At 57.4% G+C, this 16748-nt stretch overlaps 2 protein-coding genes across 2 annotated transcripts; both read left to right on the top strand.

Moving 5' to 3' along the window:
• Positions 1-288: 288 nt before the first annotated feature.
• On the top strand, positions 289-4183 carry LOC144329995 (uncharacterized). The gene is made up of 4 exons (XM_077939973.1): positions 289-1097; positions 1758-1898; positions 3594-3754; positions 4090-4183. Exons 1-3 carry the CDS (start codon positions 291-293, stop codon positions 3606-3608), a joined length of 963 nt encoding a protein of 320 aa, XP_077796099.1. The 5' UTR covers positions 289-290; the 3' UTR covers positions 3609-3754; positions 4090-4183.
• Positions 4184-4383: 200 nt separating this feature from the next.
• LOC100426927 (taste receptor cell protein 1) lies at positions 4384-7561 on the top strand. Its single transcript, XM_028851167.2, has 5 exons — positions 4384-4721; positions 4894-5024; positions 5363-5427; positions 5725-5864; positions 7281-7561. The coding sequence occupies exons 1-5, from the start codon at positions 4436-4438 to the stop codon at positions 7463-7465; spliced, it is 807 nt and encodes a 268-aa protein (XP_028707000.2). The 5' UTR covers positions 4384-4435; the 3' UTR covers positions 7466-7561.
• The last annotated feature ends 9187 nt before the right edge of the window (positions 7562-16748 follow it).

Raw genomic sequence — 16748 nt, 5'->3', positions numbered from 1 at the left:
GGACACTGTGACGGGTGGTGTTGAGGTGGGAGGCACAGGGAGGGGTCCTTGAGGAGTGTCAGGGTCCCCTCCTGCTTCCCTCAGCTCTGGTGGGTTAGGATCAGCGCGTTTGCCTTGGGTAGCTCAGCGGTTTGGGGCTGGAGCTGGGCCAGGGTTTGGATCTCCGCAGGCCTCTTCCCAAATGAGGGAGGTAACAGGGAGGGTGCGGTGTCCAACAGGCTGTGGGCAGTCCCACCTCCAGCCCCCTGCGTGGCAGGCAGAACAGTCCTCTCCTGTTTGCAGCTCTCTGGATGGTCTCAGCTTCCTCCCTGAGCCTTCCTTCTACTCGCAAAGACACCGGCTGGCCTCCCTCAGCCCCTGGCATGTCCGCTTTGCAAGGCAACAGCAGGAAGACACTCCTGTCACTGAGCATCCTGCAAGCCGTCATTGATGGAGCCTCTCTCTCAGCGGAGAGGAAAGGGGAGACTCCCAGCACAAGGGTAGAAGCCCTCTCTCCTGAGGTATCTGGGGACCAGGAAGCTCCTCTCGCCTTGTCTTTGGATTTCCCCTCGGACCAGCGTGTCCCTTCAGGAACTGCTGGGGTCCTGGGCAGGGCCCCACCTGGACCAGCCCCATCAGCACTGGCCTGGCCTACAGTCCACAGAACCCCTGAGGCCCAGCCAGCATCCTCTGTGGCTGCACCTGTGGCTGAACCTGCAGAGGAGACGTTGGTTCCTGGATCTCCAGAGATTGCTGCCACATTACCACCAGCAGCTTCTCCTGGCCCAAGGCACCTCGGGTCTGGGCAAAAGTCCAGTGGGGCCCCTGGATTGTCTGTGACAATTCATACTCCTGCCCCTGCAACCCTGAGGACATCTGACACCCCCAGACCCACCCAGCAGCCAACTGGAACATCCTCTGCCCCCACCACCCCTGCACCCATATCAGGATCCCCACCGCGGATGTCCTGGCTCCCGAGCAGATACACCTTCAGTCCCTATGCCTGGATGCCGTCTGTGTCAGGGGCTAGCAGCTTTGGCCCAGAAGCCTCCCCATCGCTGATATTGGCTCCAGGGACCACGGGGAAGGCTGTATCCTCAGAACCCACCAGCCCACTTGTGCGTGCGTCAATTGTTAACATGTTGGCAGTCACAGAGCCTCTTACCCTTGTAGGTCCAGGGGGGTCAGGGTTGGCTATGACCTCCCAGTCCTCATAGGGGAATCAGGGTCACCCGGGAGGCCGTGGCCCCAGTGTTCCTTTGACGTTGCTATCACCCTCAACAGCACCACCTTCACAGACCCCACTGTCCTTCTCCCCACGCCTCTCACCTGTGTTGGCCCCGTCCTTGTCCCCACTACCCACCGTTCCATCTTTGTTACTGTCACTTTCCCCACCACAATGGCCATTTCAGTCACCAACTGCATCACTATCCCCAATCCTGGCCCCTGTTTCCCCTGTAAGTACCAGAGCCAGAAACTCTGCAGAGCCTTCTGTGTCTGTGTTCCCCCGCACAGGCACAGATTCTCCCACTGATACCTCCAGCTTCCCACCCACCCCACCACCCCTGATGGTTGCAGAACCAGCCACTCTACAGGGGACAGTCCAGCCTGGGCCAGGGGTCCCTGCCAGCTCAGCCCCCACAGCCACCCTCCCTCTCAGATGTTCCTCCAGCCTTCCCTCTGTCCCACCCAGCCCCAGTTCCTCAAGGGTCCCTGGGGGTACTGATCCCATCCAGTCTTCTGCCCTGCCTCATCGCAGCCAGACCTTCTCATTTCAGGACTCAGTCTCCTCTACCCCAGGACCCAGTCACATGACCCGCTCCGTGACTTTCACAATCACCAATGAAGCCTTCTCGGCTGCACTCTTGAACCCTGACTCCTGGAAGCACCAGCTGCTGCATAAGATCATCCACCACCAGGTAAGTGCCCCTCCTCCGGTGTGCAGGTGGCCAGTGAGGCAAAGTGAGGCAGAGTTCCTGCAGCCAAAACCAAATCTGCCTCCGCCTTGGTTCTGGAACCATGGATGCCCTAGCCGGCAAGTGCCATTTCTTGCCTGGCATCCAGGGGGAACTCTGAGTCTCTGTCCATTAGTTTATTGGTTCATTCCTTCATTTATTCAACTAACTCACTTCTTCCTACCACTAACTGAGCACCTACTGTACCAGGTATGGTGCTAAGTGCTGGGAACACCACAGTAAGCAAAAGCAAGCATGCCCCCTGCCCTCAGGGAGCCTGCAGTCTGGAGGAGAGGACAGCCCTACAAGGAGTGATCAAACACATCCAGATGTCGTCGTAGTTGTGATAAGCTATGGAAAGGAGAAGTGCAGACAGGATAGGCAGTGAGAGGGAGCTGCTGGGGAGAGGTGGCTGCCCAGACAACACCTTTCTGAGAACTGGGAATTTTGACTGGGACAAGAAGGTGGCCAGATGAAACACAGAGGGGCTTTCTAGGCAGAGAACGGCACCTGTGATGACCTTGAAGTGAAGAGGTGGTCGGAGGCAGCAGAAGCAGAGGGACGCCAGCGAGAGGGGCTGTGAGGAGAATAATTTGAAACAGGGGTGGGAGAGGGAGGAGGGGAGGCCTGTTAGGAGCAGGGTAGTCGTCCAAGCCAGAGAGGTCTGGATGGCAGGCCAACATGGCAGCTGTCCAATGCAGAGATGAGAATGACTGCATTGGAAAGCGATTTTCAAGAAAACAGTAGAGAGGGAAAAACCTAGGAAGGCTGGGTGTTTGCTGCAGCATCTGCCTCCTGGGCTCAAACCATCCTCCCACCTCGGCTTCCTGAGTAGCTGGGACTACAGGCACACACTACCATGCCTGGCTAATTTTGGTATTTTTGGTAGAGAAGGGATTTTGCCATGTTGCCCAGGCTGGTCTTGAACTCCTGGGCTCAAGCGATCCTCCCACCTCAGCCTCCGAAAATGTTGGGATTACAGGCGTGAGCCATGGCGCCCAGACAGACCTTGAGGCTTTCAGCAGAGGATGACTGGCAGGTTATCTCTGGCCAGTGTGTGAGGAACAGCTTGGGCGGGGCCTGGGAATCCCAGGTGGTCTGTGAGGGACCATTGCAGGGACCACGCCAAGATGATGGAGGGTTGACAAGGGTAGGTGGTAGGGTCAGATAGGGAGTGGGTTAGGGCAGGAGGGAAGGTTTGGGGTGGCACGTGCCAGCCTTCCATGCCTCTGCCTGTCCTCAGCTCCAGCCCCTCTACCACGAGGCCTTCCCCAGCTTCCAGGGCATCGGTGTCCTGGTCTTCAGGTGAGTGCACATGGCTCTCAGGGCCCACCTGTCATCCACCAGCTGCTCTGACCCTTCTCAGCCACAAGGGCTGTCTCAGATGCCTAGCTCTGCCCGTCCCACCCCCAATTCAGGAGCACCTGGGGGCAGGGGCAGGAAGAGCCCTGGACAGGCAGGGAGGAGGCCCACATCTGATTCTGCCACTGGCTATGCTATGTGACCTCAGATGCCCTTTGACCTGCCCTGATCCCTGATTCCAGCTGCAGGATTTGGGCAGGAATGCTAAGCGTTGTCTGAGTGCAGTGGGAAAGGCAGGGGCAGCAAGGGCAGCAGGCATGTAAATGACATGCAAAGGGATGTAAATCCCTTGGGCAGGGCCCTCCACTCTAAGCCTCTAGGGGAAGAGGATGCTGGGGGAGACCCAAGACCACATTTGCCAGCAGAGAGCAGCCCTGCCATGTCAAGTCAAAGGCTGAGAAGGTCCAAATCGCTGCAGCCCCACTTGAGTTGTGAGCTCAGTGTGGGCTTTGAATCCTGTAAGTAATTTAAAGGCTCGAATGCTCCCAGTGACAGGAAGCTCACTCTCTCTCCAGGCCATGCTCCTGAGCTGCTCAGACTGTTTTCCCTTTTAACAAATGGAAACTTTCTATGACTTCCCTGCCCTGCGCCTGAAGAGAGGTTTTTCTCTCCCCACTCCCAACATGCACAGCAAGCAAGTGCTCAGGGGAAGGACAAAAGTTTTACTGGATTCTTATTTGTCTCCTGGTCTCTCCCCAAAAGCTCCTTCAGTGCCCTACTAAGGCCAGGGCAATTGGTCCATTTCTCACTGGCTTTCAGAGATTCCTCAGGCCTGTCACCTCCCTCTCTCCAGAGCCCCTGCACCTTGTGATACAGCCAAAGATGTTTTTCTCAGTGTGATCCAGATTATCATCCTGAGACCTCACAGCCAGCTGCAGCCTGGTTGAGTAACCCTGCCCTGGGCGCTCCCTGGGCGGGATTCATGGTATTCCCATGACAGCCGGCTTGTTGGGGTGTCCAAGGGAACTGAGTTTCACTGAGTGTTTGCTTTGGGTGCTGGTGGCTGAGTCATTCAGGCCTCACAGCCATCCTCTGGGAAAGGGATCATTATCCCTCTTTTACTGAGGAGGCAGCCGAGGCCCTCAGGGGTAAGGTGACTTGCCTTGAGTCACACAGGGAGGCTCTTCTCTGCGTGGCCCATGGCTTCCCCTGAGGACTTCCCTCCCTTGGGATGCCAACTCTTGCACCAGCCAGGCCCCCACCGGGCACACAGGACCCCTCATGCCCCCCACTGGCCCTGGCTGAGGATGTGGCTCTGCCCCCACAGGCCTGGCTCTGTAGTGGTGAACGCCTCTCTTGTATTTGGGGGCCGTGCCCCAGGCCCCTCTCCCTGTGATGTCCTCTGGGCTTTGTATCGCAAAGTGAAGACCTCAGGGCAGATGCTGGGGAACCTGTCATTGGCTGAGAACAGCCTCATCTCTGATGGTGAGTCCCATCCCCAGCCACCCCTACCACAGTGCCTTTTCACCTGCCCAGGGGGAGCACTGGGTGGACTCCCTAGAGGGATCCAATTCCTGCCCTGACCCCGAAGCACCTGGTGGTGCAGTGGGTGAGGAGGGGCCTGGCGCCTCCGGAACTCCCATCCATGGCTCTACAGGGGCCGACCTGATCACCCTGGCCCAGGAGACCATCAGCATCCGCTTCACAGCCATGAGGCCCTTCCTGCCGCAGCTCCTCGTACCGGGTTCTGTCTCCTTTGTCCTGCTGGAAAGGCAGATCCTTCAACAGGTGAGGTGGCCTTTTCCACCCCTTTTGGGGTCTGGGACACTCACTATGCCTCTCTTGAAAGCAGGCCTTCCAGCATGGAGGCAGTACCCAGCATTGTGGGGGAAAGAGGGCGTAGAGGGCAGCATGCCCTGGGGGAGAGGGTTCTCTGAAGGAGGAGGAGACTCTGTCCGCAGGGGAACATGGCCAGGCTCTGTAAGCAGACACCCCTACCCAGGACGCTGTGTTTAAGGGTGGCTCCCTCCCAGGTCCTACCTCCCGCCTCACCTGGTCCCCATCCCACACTGGGTCTCAGGAGAGACAGCTCCCAGGCTCGCCCTGACCTCCAGGGTTTCCCACAGGTCACACCGGTGGTGTCAGGATTCTATAAGGCGAGTCCCCAGGAGAGGCCCCTGCTCCTCTTCAGGTGGGTCGAGTCCCCGTCCCATCCATCCAGCTTGCCCTGCTGCTCTCTTGGGGGCTGCCCTGGGGCATAAGGAGGCAACTCTCTGACCCAGAACCAAAATATGGGGGTGTAGGTTTGGGGCTACCTGGGAAAGGACTTTGCCCCAGGTAGCTGTAGCTTGGCCATGTAAGCTGGCTCTGCCTAGGAGGTAGGGAGCCCCACACCAGAGGGTGTGCATTTCTGGGGACTCTACCTGCTTCTAGAAACGTGCTGGCAAAAAGTTTGTGACCCCTGCACTCTCCCCTTGTGCTTCTCTAGCAATGCTGAACAGTGGGTGGGCGTTTATATCGAATACAAGTTCCAGACCCCCATCCCTACCCACCTCCAAGGCCTGGCTAATCACATGGCCCAAAACATAACAGATCCCATCCTCCAGAAATCCAGCATCGTGGCCAATGGTGAGTCGGGGCTGCGATCCCTGTGTGTCTCTGGGCCAGCGGGCTCTTCCCTTCTCTAAACCTCGGTGTTTCTCTTCTAGAGAATGGGCAAAACTTCTTTCAGACAATACTTGCTCATGTGTTGGGGCCACAGAGAGGAATGGGGCATAGAGCTTTAGCAAGGAGCTGGACAGAGGCGAGAAGCAGTCAAGATCAGAGGGATAAGAGGGTCCCATCACCTCCCTGATTGCCCAGGACCTCACTGAGTCCTCACATGCATGACAAGATCTGTCCCACCAAGTCAGAGGCAAAACCCCTCAGCTCTGCCCTAGTGCTGGGGCTGCAAGAAACCCATATCTCCTCTTGGGGCCTCCTGATAGGATGACTTCTGCAAGCTCAAGCCATCCTAACAGGGAGAGTATTCCACACTCAAGTTAGGAGAGTGCTGGGTCAAATCAGTCCCCTCCAGGTGCAGACAGCCTGAAGCTGCTCTCCAAGGACCCTTCAGTCACAGAAGGTGCTGATCCTCCTACAGTGCTGCCCCACCCCCACCACCGCAGCCTCCTGGGGGTGCAGTCAGGGGTGCCCTCCTTCAGGCTCTGCCCTCAAAGCCACTCCTACACAACTACTCTCCCTGCCGGCTGCCCCAGAGACCAGATTGGTTTGGGCCTCTGCCTCCACAGGCCCGAACCACCATCTCTTCTGCTCCCCAGAAAGCCAGTTCCCAGCAGACAGACCATGTTCCCTCTTCATTCCTCAACACAGAGGGCCCATCACAACCCTCTCAGCAGACGGTAGAGCTCCCCACGCATCCTCTTAAAGAGGCTTCACCATTGATGGCCACAAGCCCCACCATGACCTCCTCCCAGGGGGTGAATTTGCTTACATGTCTCCCACCAGAGCAGCGACAAAATAAAACATAAAAGCAGCATCTGTTAGATTGTCAGCAACATTTCCTACTAGGATCAACTCTCGGAGTGAGCAGTGTATTCCATTAGATGGATCAGTGCAGGGGTAGCAAGCGTTTTCTGTAAAGGGCCAGATGGAAACTCTTTAAGGCTCTGCAGGCCACTGTGTCTCCATCATCACATACTCAGACCCTCCCCTGCAGCAAGAAAGCAGCCCTAGACAACATGTCAACAAATGAGCATGGCCACGTTCCCCGAAACCTTTCTTTATGGACGTGGAAGTTTGCATGTCATGTACTTCTCATGTGTCACAAGATACGATTCTACTTTCCATGTTTTCAACCATTTAAACATGTAAAAGCCATTCTTAGCTCGTGGGCCACACAAAAACAGGCAGCAAGAAATTTGGTTTTTAGACCAGCAGCAGCTGACCCCTGGATGGAGCATTAGAGCTTGGGTGCGCGCCCCACCCCAGGGCTTCCAGGAGAGGGAGAGCAGGCTGATGCCGCCTCCATCCCCATCGCTCTAGGGGAGAAGGCGGAGCTGGTGCTGTATGAAGTTTGGCTGCAGATCCTGGGCCAGCCCTACACCAAGGCCTTGGAGGACAAAACCAGCCCTGAGTTCTGCGCACTTCAGGGGCAGCTGACAAGATGGGTGAAGTGGCGGGATAAAGTGGGGGGGTCGGGGAAGAGGCCTCAGGAAGATGGGGGATAACTGGACAAGGCTCTGGTAGAGCTGTGACCCTCTTCGTCCTCTCCTGACCCCCCAGCTGACCCTCGTCCTCAGACCTCTGCAGAACTTTGACCAAGTGGTGGTGGAGGAATTCTGGTGGGTCTGGGGTGGCCCTGGGTGATGCAGGGCTCAGACCTGGGTTCTGGGGTTGAGGGCAGGAGGCTGGAAGAGATGACCGCCCCTAGTCCCGCAAGGCTGCCCAGCCCCCTGAAGTCTGTGATGATCCTCCCACCAGGCCAGACCCACTGACCGCCAGAGTGGGTGCCACCTTCTTCAGGGCAGCGCCAGCCCAGGCTCTCATGTGGGACTGTGTGCGCCAGGGTCTGCACATCCTGGGGGAGGCAGAGGGCCTCTTGGTAGAGGTGGTCATCCCAGACCTCGGTTAGTACCTCCTTCCCCCTACAGGCCCCCTCCCTCTGTCCATCTGCCTCCTCCCTTGGGCTCCCTGCCTCCACATGCCCGGATCTGAAGCCTGCCTCCCCTCCTCACGGAGCCCTTCAAGGTGCTCGTAGCCCCAGCTCTCTGGTCCCGCAGCACCTTCTGGGCCCAGATTCTGCCTTCTCAGAAGTCTGGGAAGCAGGGCCCCGCCTGGCCATGGCCTTCTTGCTCTGCTCCAGGCACCCCTAGCCCCAAAGCCTCCAGCCCACTGGATGCCTCCATCCCTGATTATGCCATGGCTCTCCTCATCCTGGGTCTCCTGCTGGTCACACTGGCCCTTGTCCTGGTGAGTGTCTGGCTGGGCCCAGGCTCATTCTTGAGGGGCAGGCTGAGCCTTTGACCTCTTGAGTCTTTAAGCCAAGCTGAGGGGTGAGCAGGCCCCTTTATATCCCTGATTCCCCACCCAAGCCCAGCATCTCCTCAGCCTGCAGCTGGGGCTGTGGGGTTTGGGGCCGGGGGCTGGGCCTGATCCCAGTGACACTGCCCTTCTTGTCAAGGTGCTAAAGTGGAGGGCCTCCCTTGGGGTGTTCAGCCGGGGAGCGTAGATGTGCAGTGTGGTACAGAGGATCCTCTCCAGACAGGTAAGTGGAGGGCGGTTCTCCCTGATCCCACCCCAGGTGTTTGTTCTTGGTGGAGTCCACCCCCCCCCCACTGCCAAGGCCTTCTGCAAACACTCCCCAGGGGGCTGTCGTTGGCAGCCCTGGGTGGTGCAGTCAGTGTGCCAGAAAAGCTCCCCACAACCGTGGGCAGTGGCCCAGGCAGTCAAGCAGACTCCCCCAAGCAGGCTCCACCTACCCCTAGCCTGTTCCCAGCTGCCTCCCACCAACCCTAGAAATGATGCTGGGGGCTGACAGAGACGGAACTTAGGAGCACAGGGGGCCAGGAGACCTGGGACAGAGAACAGGAGGTGTGGGGAGGGAATCTTCCTTCTCCAACTTCCCACTGCATTATGGCCAGACAGTGGCACCTCCAGGTCCTGGAAGGACATGTGTGGACCCAACTCAGTTTCCCCTTTGTCTTGTGACCTTTCTTCTCCCTCGACCAGGGCCAGGTGGATGTAGGAGGAGACGCAGCACCATCCTGGGTGCACTCAGACTCATTCCTCACTCCTGGCCTTCACTCCCTTTCCTCTACACACAGGCGACCCCTCACGCTGCTGATCCCTCTGCTGAAACCCAAACTCCAAGCCTCTCCTCTCCCCGCCTTCACCTTGTCCCACGGCTTCCACAGACAGTGCCTCAACGCTGAGGAATGAATCCGGAGTTCCAACACCACCGACTTTCCCAGGAACTCAGAGCCAGAGAGGGCCAGGGTCCAGCCCGAGGCCTCACAGCCAGGGGCTTCTTCCCTCCTAGACCCCCAAGGACTGGACTTGCAGGGCTGGGACAGAGGTGGGGTGGGGGAAAGCAATGCCTTGTCAACCCACGCAGGGAGCCCCACTCCCATCCCCAAGGTGCATAAAGTCGAGGAACACCCCTGCTCCCACGTCCATGCTCACTAAGGGCCCTGCTCCAAGTGCTTGGCACTCACACTAGCCTCCCGCCCTCCATGCCACAGGTATCGGTCTCATTTACAGAGGGGGGAAATGGTGGCCAAGAGCCTCCCCCAGCACACACACCTAGTCTTAGGTACAGCTGAGGTCTTAGGCACAGCTGAGGGGTCCGCAGTCTCTGCTGACCCTCCTGCCACTCATGCTGCCAGGGACCATGCTTTGGAGAGGAAGGAACGAGAGTGAGCTGGGTACTCACACACAGGGCACGGGGTTGGGGCGGAGAGATAGGGAAGGGTCAGCCAGGAGGAAAGGGCAAGGCGTGATCCTGTACATACACATCACAGAGCCCGTGGAGGTGGGGGTACTCAGGCCGGTTCTGGGCGTGACCCAGCATGGTGGACCTCAGACAGCAGAACGCGGCAGCCCGGCAATCCTCCCGTGGCGCTTTGCAGGGCACCTTCATCCCCACAGAGCTTGGTTAAGTTTATCTTCCTGGGGCAGGAATTCAGCTGCAGAGGCAGCAGGAAGAGGACAGAAGCCCACCCCAAAGAGGGTTGGGGCAGGGGCACCCTTACGCCCGCCTGGTCTGGCCCAATAGGGCTGGAGAGACTGTCAGTCCTAAGAGAAACGCAGGCCCTTTGGGGGTACAGAAAAGCCAGGAAGCAATCCAAAATTAGTATTTAAAAAATTGATTTCTAGATATTTAGATGGTCATCTGGTGTGAGGAGCTGGGAGGGCCCCAGGGTAGAGCCCACAAGAGGAGAGAAACTGAAAAGGGGTCAGAGTGGGAATGGGGGCTGCTGAGGGCAAGGCCTGCCCTCCTCCCTGACCCCCCAAACCCAGCCACAGAGCCAGTCATCCTCAGGCCAGAGGGTGTGAGCAACGGGGCCCCTGGCTGCTCTACAGTGGATCAGAGCCAGTGGGTGTGGGGGGTCTTCCAGGGCAGGTGTGGAGCCACCAGGGCAAGGTAAGGCAGGCTCGCAGGGCAGAGACTGAGGCTGACCCCTGCAGCCCTACTGCAGAGGGGAACACCAGGATAGGCAAGGCCCTTAACCTAGAAAGCCCCAGCAGCTCCTGTGCCCATCAGGACACCGTTGAGGCTTGATGGTGGTGGAACCCAGGAATGGTCTTTGAACCTATGACCTGGAAGGGGGAGCCAAGGATAGTCCCGGCCGGAAGGCTCCCCCACCTGCAAGGAGTGGGCAGGCCCAGTGAGGGGACCCCAGGAGCCCAGACCATGAGCTTACCTGGCCAAAGACAGCAGCCAGCACCAAGACATCAAAGAGGGCGGGTAGAAAGATCATCACATCAGGGTTGACTGTGGCCAGCACCAGGTTCCTCTGTACTTCTGGAACACACAGGCCTCTCCTTCCTATCCCTGAAGCACCCCTGCCCCCACCCCAGCACCCCGAAGACCAGCCTAATAGATGCACTTGTCCTGGGTCAGCCCCGCTGTCCAAGCAACTGCAATTTCTGACTAGAGAGCCAGGGCGCGGCAGGGTGTAGGAGGGGTCCCTGGAAGATGCCCCCCGGGATGCCCTGAAGCCTAAAACGTTCCCCTTTGGGCCTTCTCAGGGAGGGAGGGTTATGGCAGCCTGTTCTTTCCAGCCACCTCTATCACCACAGGAGCCCTTACAGGCTCTTGGGAGAGAACTGGATCACTGGAGCCAGGAACAGCATGGACACAGCCCTGGAGCTGAGGCTAAGTGGGGTCTGGGAGACCACCACTCTGTCTTAAAGCTTTGGTCTCCTGGCCCTCTACAAGCCAGGCTATTTCAGGCTTTGCATAAGGCCTTGCACAGAGACAGAGTTCAAACACAGCTGGTGAACACAGCGGGCTTTAGGGAGGTGGCACACACCTGGGGGTGGGGAATGGGTAGCAGGGAAGGGAGGCCCTGGGGCTAGCGTGGCCTGTCTGGAAGTGACGCAATGGGACCTGCACCACATGAGAAGAGAGGGTCCACCTGGAAGCGTGGACCAGCCAGATGGCCACCAGGCTGGATGGCCACCGCCAGAGTCTGCAGGACAATAGAGGGGGCTGGGAAGGGACAGATGACAGCTGAGGGACAGGGAACCTGGTTTCCTCCATACAGACACATGAGTCTTCCCTAAGTGGGTCTTCCCCACAGGGGTGAGGGGGCATTCAAGACACACCTCCAGTCCACCTCAAACCATCTCAGGAGGCCACCACCAACTCACACAGGCCAGCTGCATTGTCACAGTGACCCCAGAAGAGCACAGCCCTGTCCTTCAGATGAATAAACAGAGAAAGAGACACATCTCACAGCCAGGAGCTGCAACTCAGGCCCAGGTCCAGCTGCAGTGTTGCCTCCATGGCTCTGCCTGCACCTCCTCCGGGACTCAATTCCCGCTAACAAGTGAGCACTTGAGTACGGGTGAAATAGGTGCTATTATCCCCGTCTGGCTGCTGGGGAAAGGGAAGCAAGGCACAGGTGACTTGCCCAAGGCCAAAGTGACAGGGTTGGTTCAACCCCATCTGTCTCAGCCAGCACATCCCCATGGCAGAGGCTTTACTGTGATCCAAACCTGGAAGGTGGAACTTCTTCCAATGTCCCACCCAAGGCACAGAGCATGCAGCCCCATGTTTGGGGAGGTGACAGTGTGGAAAACAATCTGGCTAGGCCAAGGCCTTATGGAGCCCAGGGTTCCCTAGGGCCAGGACAGCACTGGAGCCCACCCCAACACCCATTGGAAACCTGGAATCTGCACCTGCAGGAGATCAGGAGAGGGGTTCAGTCTCCGATGCACCTGCAGCAAGGTGAGACAGGTACAGGTGGGCGCCCTGCTTCCAACCAGCCTCAGGTGGGCAGGAAGCAGATCCCCTGCCTGACCTTCCTCTCCTGCCTCCCCCAAGCAGAGAAGGGGCAGCCGCCCATCAGGCCATTGCCCACATTGAAGCCACTGACGCTAGGTCCCAACAGGCGAGTGTGACCCCTGACTATCCCAGGCCCGGGCCAAGGCAGTCCTGTCTCTGGTGAGGACCTGGTAGACAGGAGATGTGATGTCCCCAAGTGGCTCTATAAACCTCTGATTGAGGATAATCAAGGAAATGGGCAAGACCATCATGCTCAGCCAAGAACACGAGAAGGACCAGGAGCAGGCAAAAGTCAGTTTGGGCCCAGGCCTGGCCCCTGGAAGGATGGTGGATGAGGGGCCAGCCACGGTGAAGGGGAATGGATGGCCACAGACTGGGTGGTCAGGGCTGTCAGCTCCTGCAGCCCCAGCAGAACATCTGCCCCGGCCTGGCTCTGCACTCAGCCTTCTGCCTGGAGCCACAGGTGCCTGGACACCAGCCTCCAGTAGGGATGAGGTAGGAAAGGCACTGTGGCCACATGTGGGCACCTAAGCATGGGACAGAGGGGTATCGTGCCCCAAAGAGACCATAGAGGTCAAGAGCTTAAGCAGATGTGACACCATCAATAAACCCCCTTGTCCTGGGTCACATCAATTAAGTCAGCGCCTACCCTGACCCTGAAGCTGCGGCTCAGTCTGGTTGAGACTCACAGAGAGATGTTAGTGCTGGGCAGGGGGCCTGGCCCAGCCTGTGATGTCCAGCAAAGCTGTGGGCTGGACAAGAATCTCTGAAGATTAGTCCAGGAAAAGGACAGCTGTGCCTGTGCAGGGAGTGGGGGCAATGCCCAAGGTGCAGGAGGCCTGAGGACATTTAACTAGGTAGGGTGCCAGGTCAGGATGCGCAGAAGAGAAGGTGGCATGGCAGCATCCTGCCCGAGGCCAGGCTATAAACCTAGGGGCCGCCTGGTCTAGCCTAAACAATGCTGCCGCCCAGATACTATCCTTCAAATGTGAGGCAGGGCTGGGAGAGCCCCCTGCCCCCTCATCCCTCCTGCCCCAAGCTGGTTACCATCCCTCACTAGAAGGAAAGGGGACTCTTCTATGGGGCACAGCATGCCAGGTTCTCCATCACCTGGGGGAAGTGGCAGGGGAGAGGGGGAACTGCAGCTGGGTGAAAAAGAACCCAAGTTCCACTCTGTTCCTTCCTGTCATGTGACCTCGGGCAAGCTGCTTTCTTTGCCTGGGGCCAAGGAGAGTCACAGGGGAAGGGCCAGGTTAAAAGAGCTCCACCCTGGAGCCCAGAGCTACCCACAGAGAAAACCCCCATCCTCCCGATTCTGCTCCCACCTCACGCTGCTGGGATAACATCCTCCCCATCAGAGAGGCCGTGGGAGGCAGAGGCCGACCCTGCTCCTTCAGGCACCTCGGCGGGTTTGGGTCCTCCTTCATCATGATCAGGGAGTGGGTCCCTGGGATCACAAAGGTGAGGGGCAGCTTCTCGGGCTCCAGGTGCTCCAAGGTAGACCCTGCAGGGTACCAGAGCTAGAAGGGCATTGGGGAAGACCTTGAACCAGGCCAGGACCTGAGCTCTGCTTGGACACGGTGACTAAGCCAGGTAACCCTATGTCTCAGTCTGTCACTCTGTCTCATGCGGGATGTCAGCATTACCTCTGGAGTCAAAGTAGGTAAGCCAGAGTAACCAGAGATCCCAGTAGGGACCAAGATCAAAGGATGCAGGGATCGGGCCTGTCCCGGAAAGTCAGGCTAGACGAGGGGCTCTGAGAAGCTGGGGCAGCCAAGGGCCTGCCCTTCAGGTTACAGGCATCTGGGTCCTGCTGTAGATCCTCATATGCCATCCAGAGACCCAACCCTAGGGACAATTCCTCCCAGGCTGGTAGCAGAGAGTTGATCCTTGTACTCACCCCAACAAAAGCTCTGAAATGAGGGGGCCTGCGACTGGGGGAAGACTCTTCAGGAAAAGGTTCTCAGGGACAGGGAAGGTTTGAGTTGGGCCTTAGGGCAGCCAGAGAGGTAGGTGACAGGCCCTCTCACAAAACCTGCCAGAGAATGCAGGAGGGACACAGGCGTGGTGGTGGGAATGTTCTGGAAGACAGCAGGTAGCCTCCCACTCACCGATGGGGCCGAGTGAGGTCAGGTCCACACACCAGGAGAAGCTGGTATCCACACACTGGTGCACTTTGTTTCTTGTTTTAGAGACAGGGTCTTGCTCCATTGCCCAGGCTGGAGTGCAGTGGTGCAATCATAGCTCACTGCAGCCTTGACCTCCTGGGTTCATGTGATCTTCCCACCTCAGCCTCCTGAGTGGCTGGGACTACAGGTGCATGCCACTATGCCTAGTTTTATTTTTTGTAGAGACAGGGTCTCGCTGTGTTGCCCAGGCTGGTCTCAAGGGGCAAGATGATTTCCTAGGAAGCCAGGCATGGAGGCCAGCATGCACCTGAACTGAGGACAGAAGACTCTGATGAGAGGGAGGGTGAGGCCTCTGACATAGTTTGGATACTTGTCCCATCCACGTCTCGTGTTGAAATGTGATCCCCAATGCTGGAGGTGGGGCCTATAGTGTGAGGTGTTTGGGTCGTGGTGGGGGATCCCTCGTGAATGGTGTAGTGCCCTCCCCATGGTAATGAGTGAGTTTTCTAATTTTCTTTTTCTTTTTCTTTCTTTCTTTTTTTTTTTTTTTTTTCCTTGAGACAGAGTCTCACTCTGTTGCCCAGGCTGGAGTGCAGTGGCGCAATCTTGGCTCACTGCAACCTCCGTCTCCCAGATTCAATGAGTGAGTTTTCTATTAGTTCACTGGAGAGCTGATTGCTTAAAGAGGTTGATGCCTCCCCTCTCTTGCTTCCTCTCTCACCATGCAACACGCCTGCTCCCTCTTTGCCTCCCACCAGGAGTAAAAGCTTCCTGAGGCTTCACCTGAAGCCTAGCAGATGCTTGTACAGCCTGCAGAACTGTGAGGCAAATAAACCTCTTTTATAAGTTACCCAGTCTCAGGGCCAGGCACAGTGGCTCACGCCTGCAATCCCAGCACTTTGGGAGGCCAAGGCGGGTGAAATACTTGAGGTTAGGATTTCAAGACCAGGCTGGTTAACCTGGTAAAACCCCATCTCTACTTAAAATACAAAATTAGCCAGGCATGGTGGTGCATACCTGTAATCCCGGCTACTTGGGAGGTTGAGGCATGAAAATTGCTTGAACTGGGAGGCAGAGGTTGCAGTGAGCTGAGATCATACCATAGCACTCTAGCCTGGGCCACAAGAGCAAAACTCTATTTCAAAACCCTTCCTCTACTAAAAATACAAAAAATTAGCTAGGCATGGCGGTACATGCCTGTAATTCCAGCTACTCAGCAGGCTGAGGTAGGAGAATAGCCTGAACCCAGGAGGCAGAGGTTGCAGTGACTTGAAATCATACCACTGCACTCTAGCCTGGGCAATAGAGCTAGACTTCCTCTCAAAAATAAATAAATAAACAAACATAAATAAATAACCCAGTCTCAGGTATTCCTCTAGAGCAACACAAAACAGGCTAATACAGCCTCCACACTTAGTGTCCACTGGACCTGACACTCAATGGTCTTGACTCTGCCATTAACAGGCAGACTATGACAGAGTTGTTCCCCTGCTCTGCCTCAGTTTGTCCTCTCTCAGCTGAGCAGAGCAGGGATAATTGCTTCTCATGTGGGCCACAGGACAAAACAAAGCCCCGAGTCCCACAGGAAGGTAGGTGGGCTACGTCCAAGGAAAGACAGACCTGGGGCAGTATTTTATGTCCCCGGCGTGGCAGAGGGACGTGGAGAAGATGCTTCCTTTGTCGGCAAGGGAGAAGGGAAGATAAGCAGAGAGGCGCCAGACACCGGCCTCACCCCCACCTCCCCCACCCCACACCAGGCCCGTTCCCACTTAGCCCCCAACTCAGGCTGCACCATTCTTCTTACAGTCAGCGTGACTTCCCAGCCAAGCTGACGGAAGCTGACAGCTTGGATTCATCAGGGACAGCATGTAGTGTATGTAGTGTGCAGGATGGAAGTGGAGAGGGGACACGGGAGCAGTGGTGTCAGGTCTGGGGCTGCCAACATGGTACCTGCCCTGGCTGTGGGCAGACCATGCTGGTCCACCCTGCCAGATGTGGCCTCTGATACTAAGGTGTCCGAGTTCCAGGCCAGGACTGGAGCCAGACTCCCCTTGGGGCAGGGGACACAGTCCACATAGACATCACTTGTGCTTTGGGCAAAGCTAGCTGGACAAATGAATGGGAGGGGACCTGCTGGAGGGTAAAACTGGGCCTGGACTACTCAGACCTGCCTCTGTGACAGGACGGTCCCGTCCTTCCAGTCAGACTCCTGAGCTGGAAGCCCACCCAGCCAGGAAGTGGGGAAGGGGTGGCCTGCAGTCTCCCTTGAGTCTGTAGCCCCTCCCACCCAAGGGAGCTCCATAAAAATAGACGCAGAGTCTGGGCATGGTGGCTCACCCCTGTAATCCCAGCACTTTGGGAGGCCAAGGT

The sequence above is a fragment of the Macaca mulatta genome, chromosome 7 (assembly GCF_049350105.2).
Source record: "Macaca mulatta isolate MMU2019108-1 chromosome 7, T2T-MMU8v2.0, whole genome shotgun sequence".
Classification (NCBI taxonomy): domain Eukaryota; kingdom Metazoa; phylum Chordata; class Mammalia; order Primates; family Cercopithecidae; genus Macaca; species Macaca mulatta.
The sequence above is the reverse complement of the archived record's forward strand: the minus strand, read 5'-3'. Positions and strand labels throughout refer to the sequence as shown.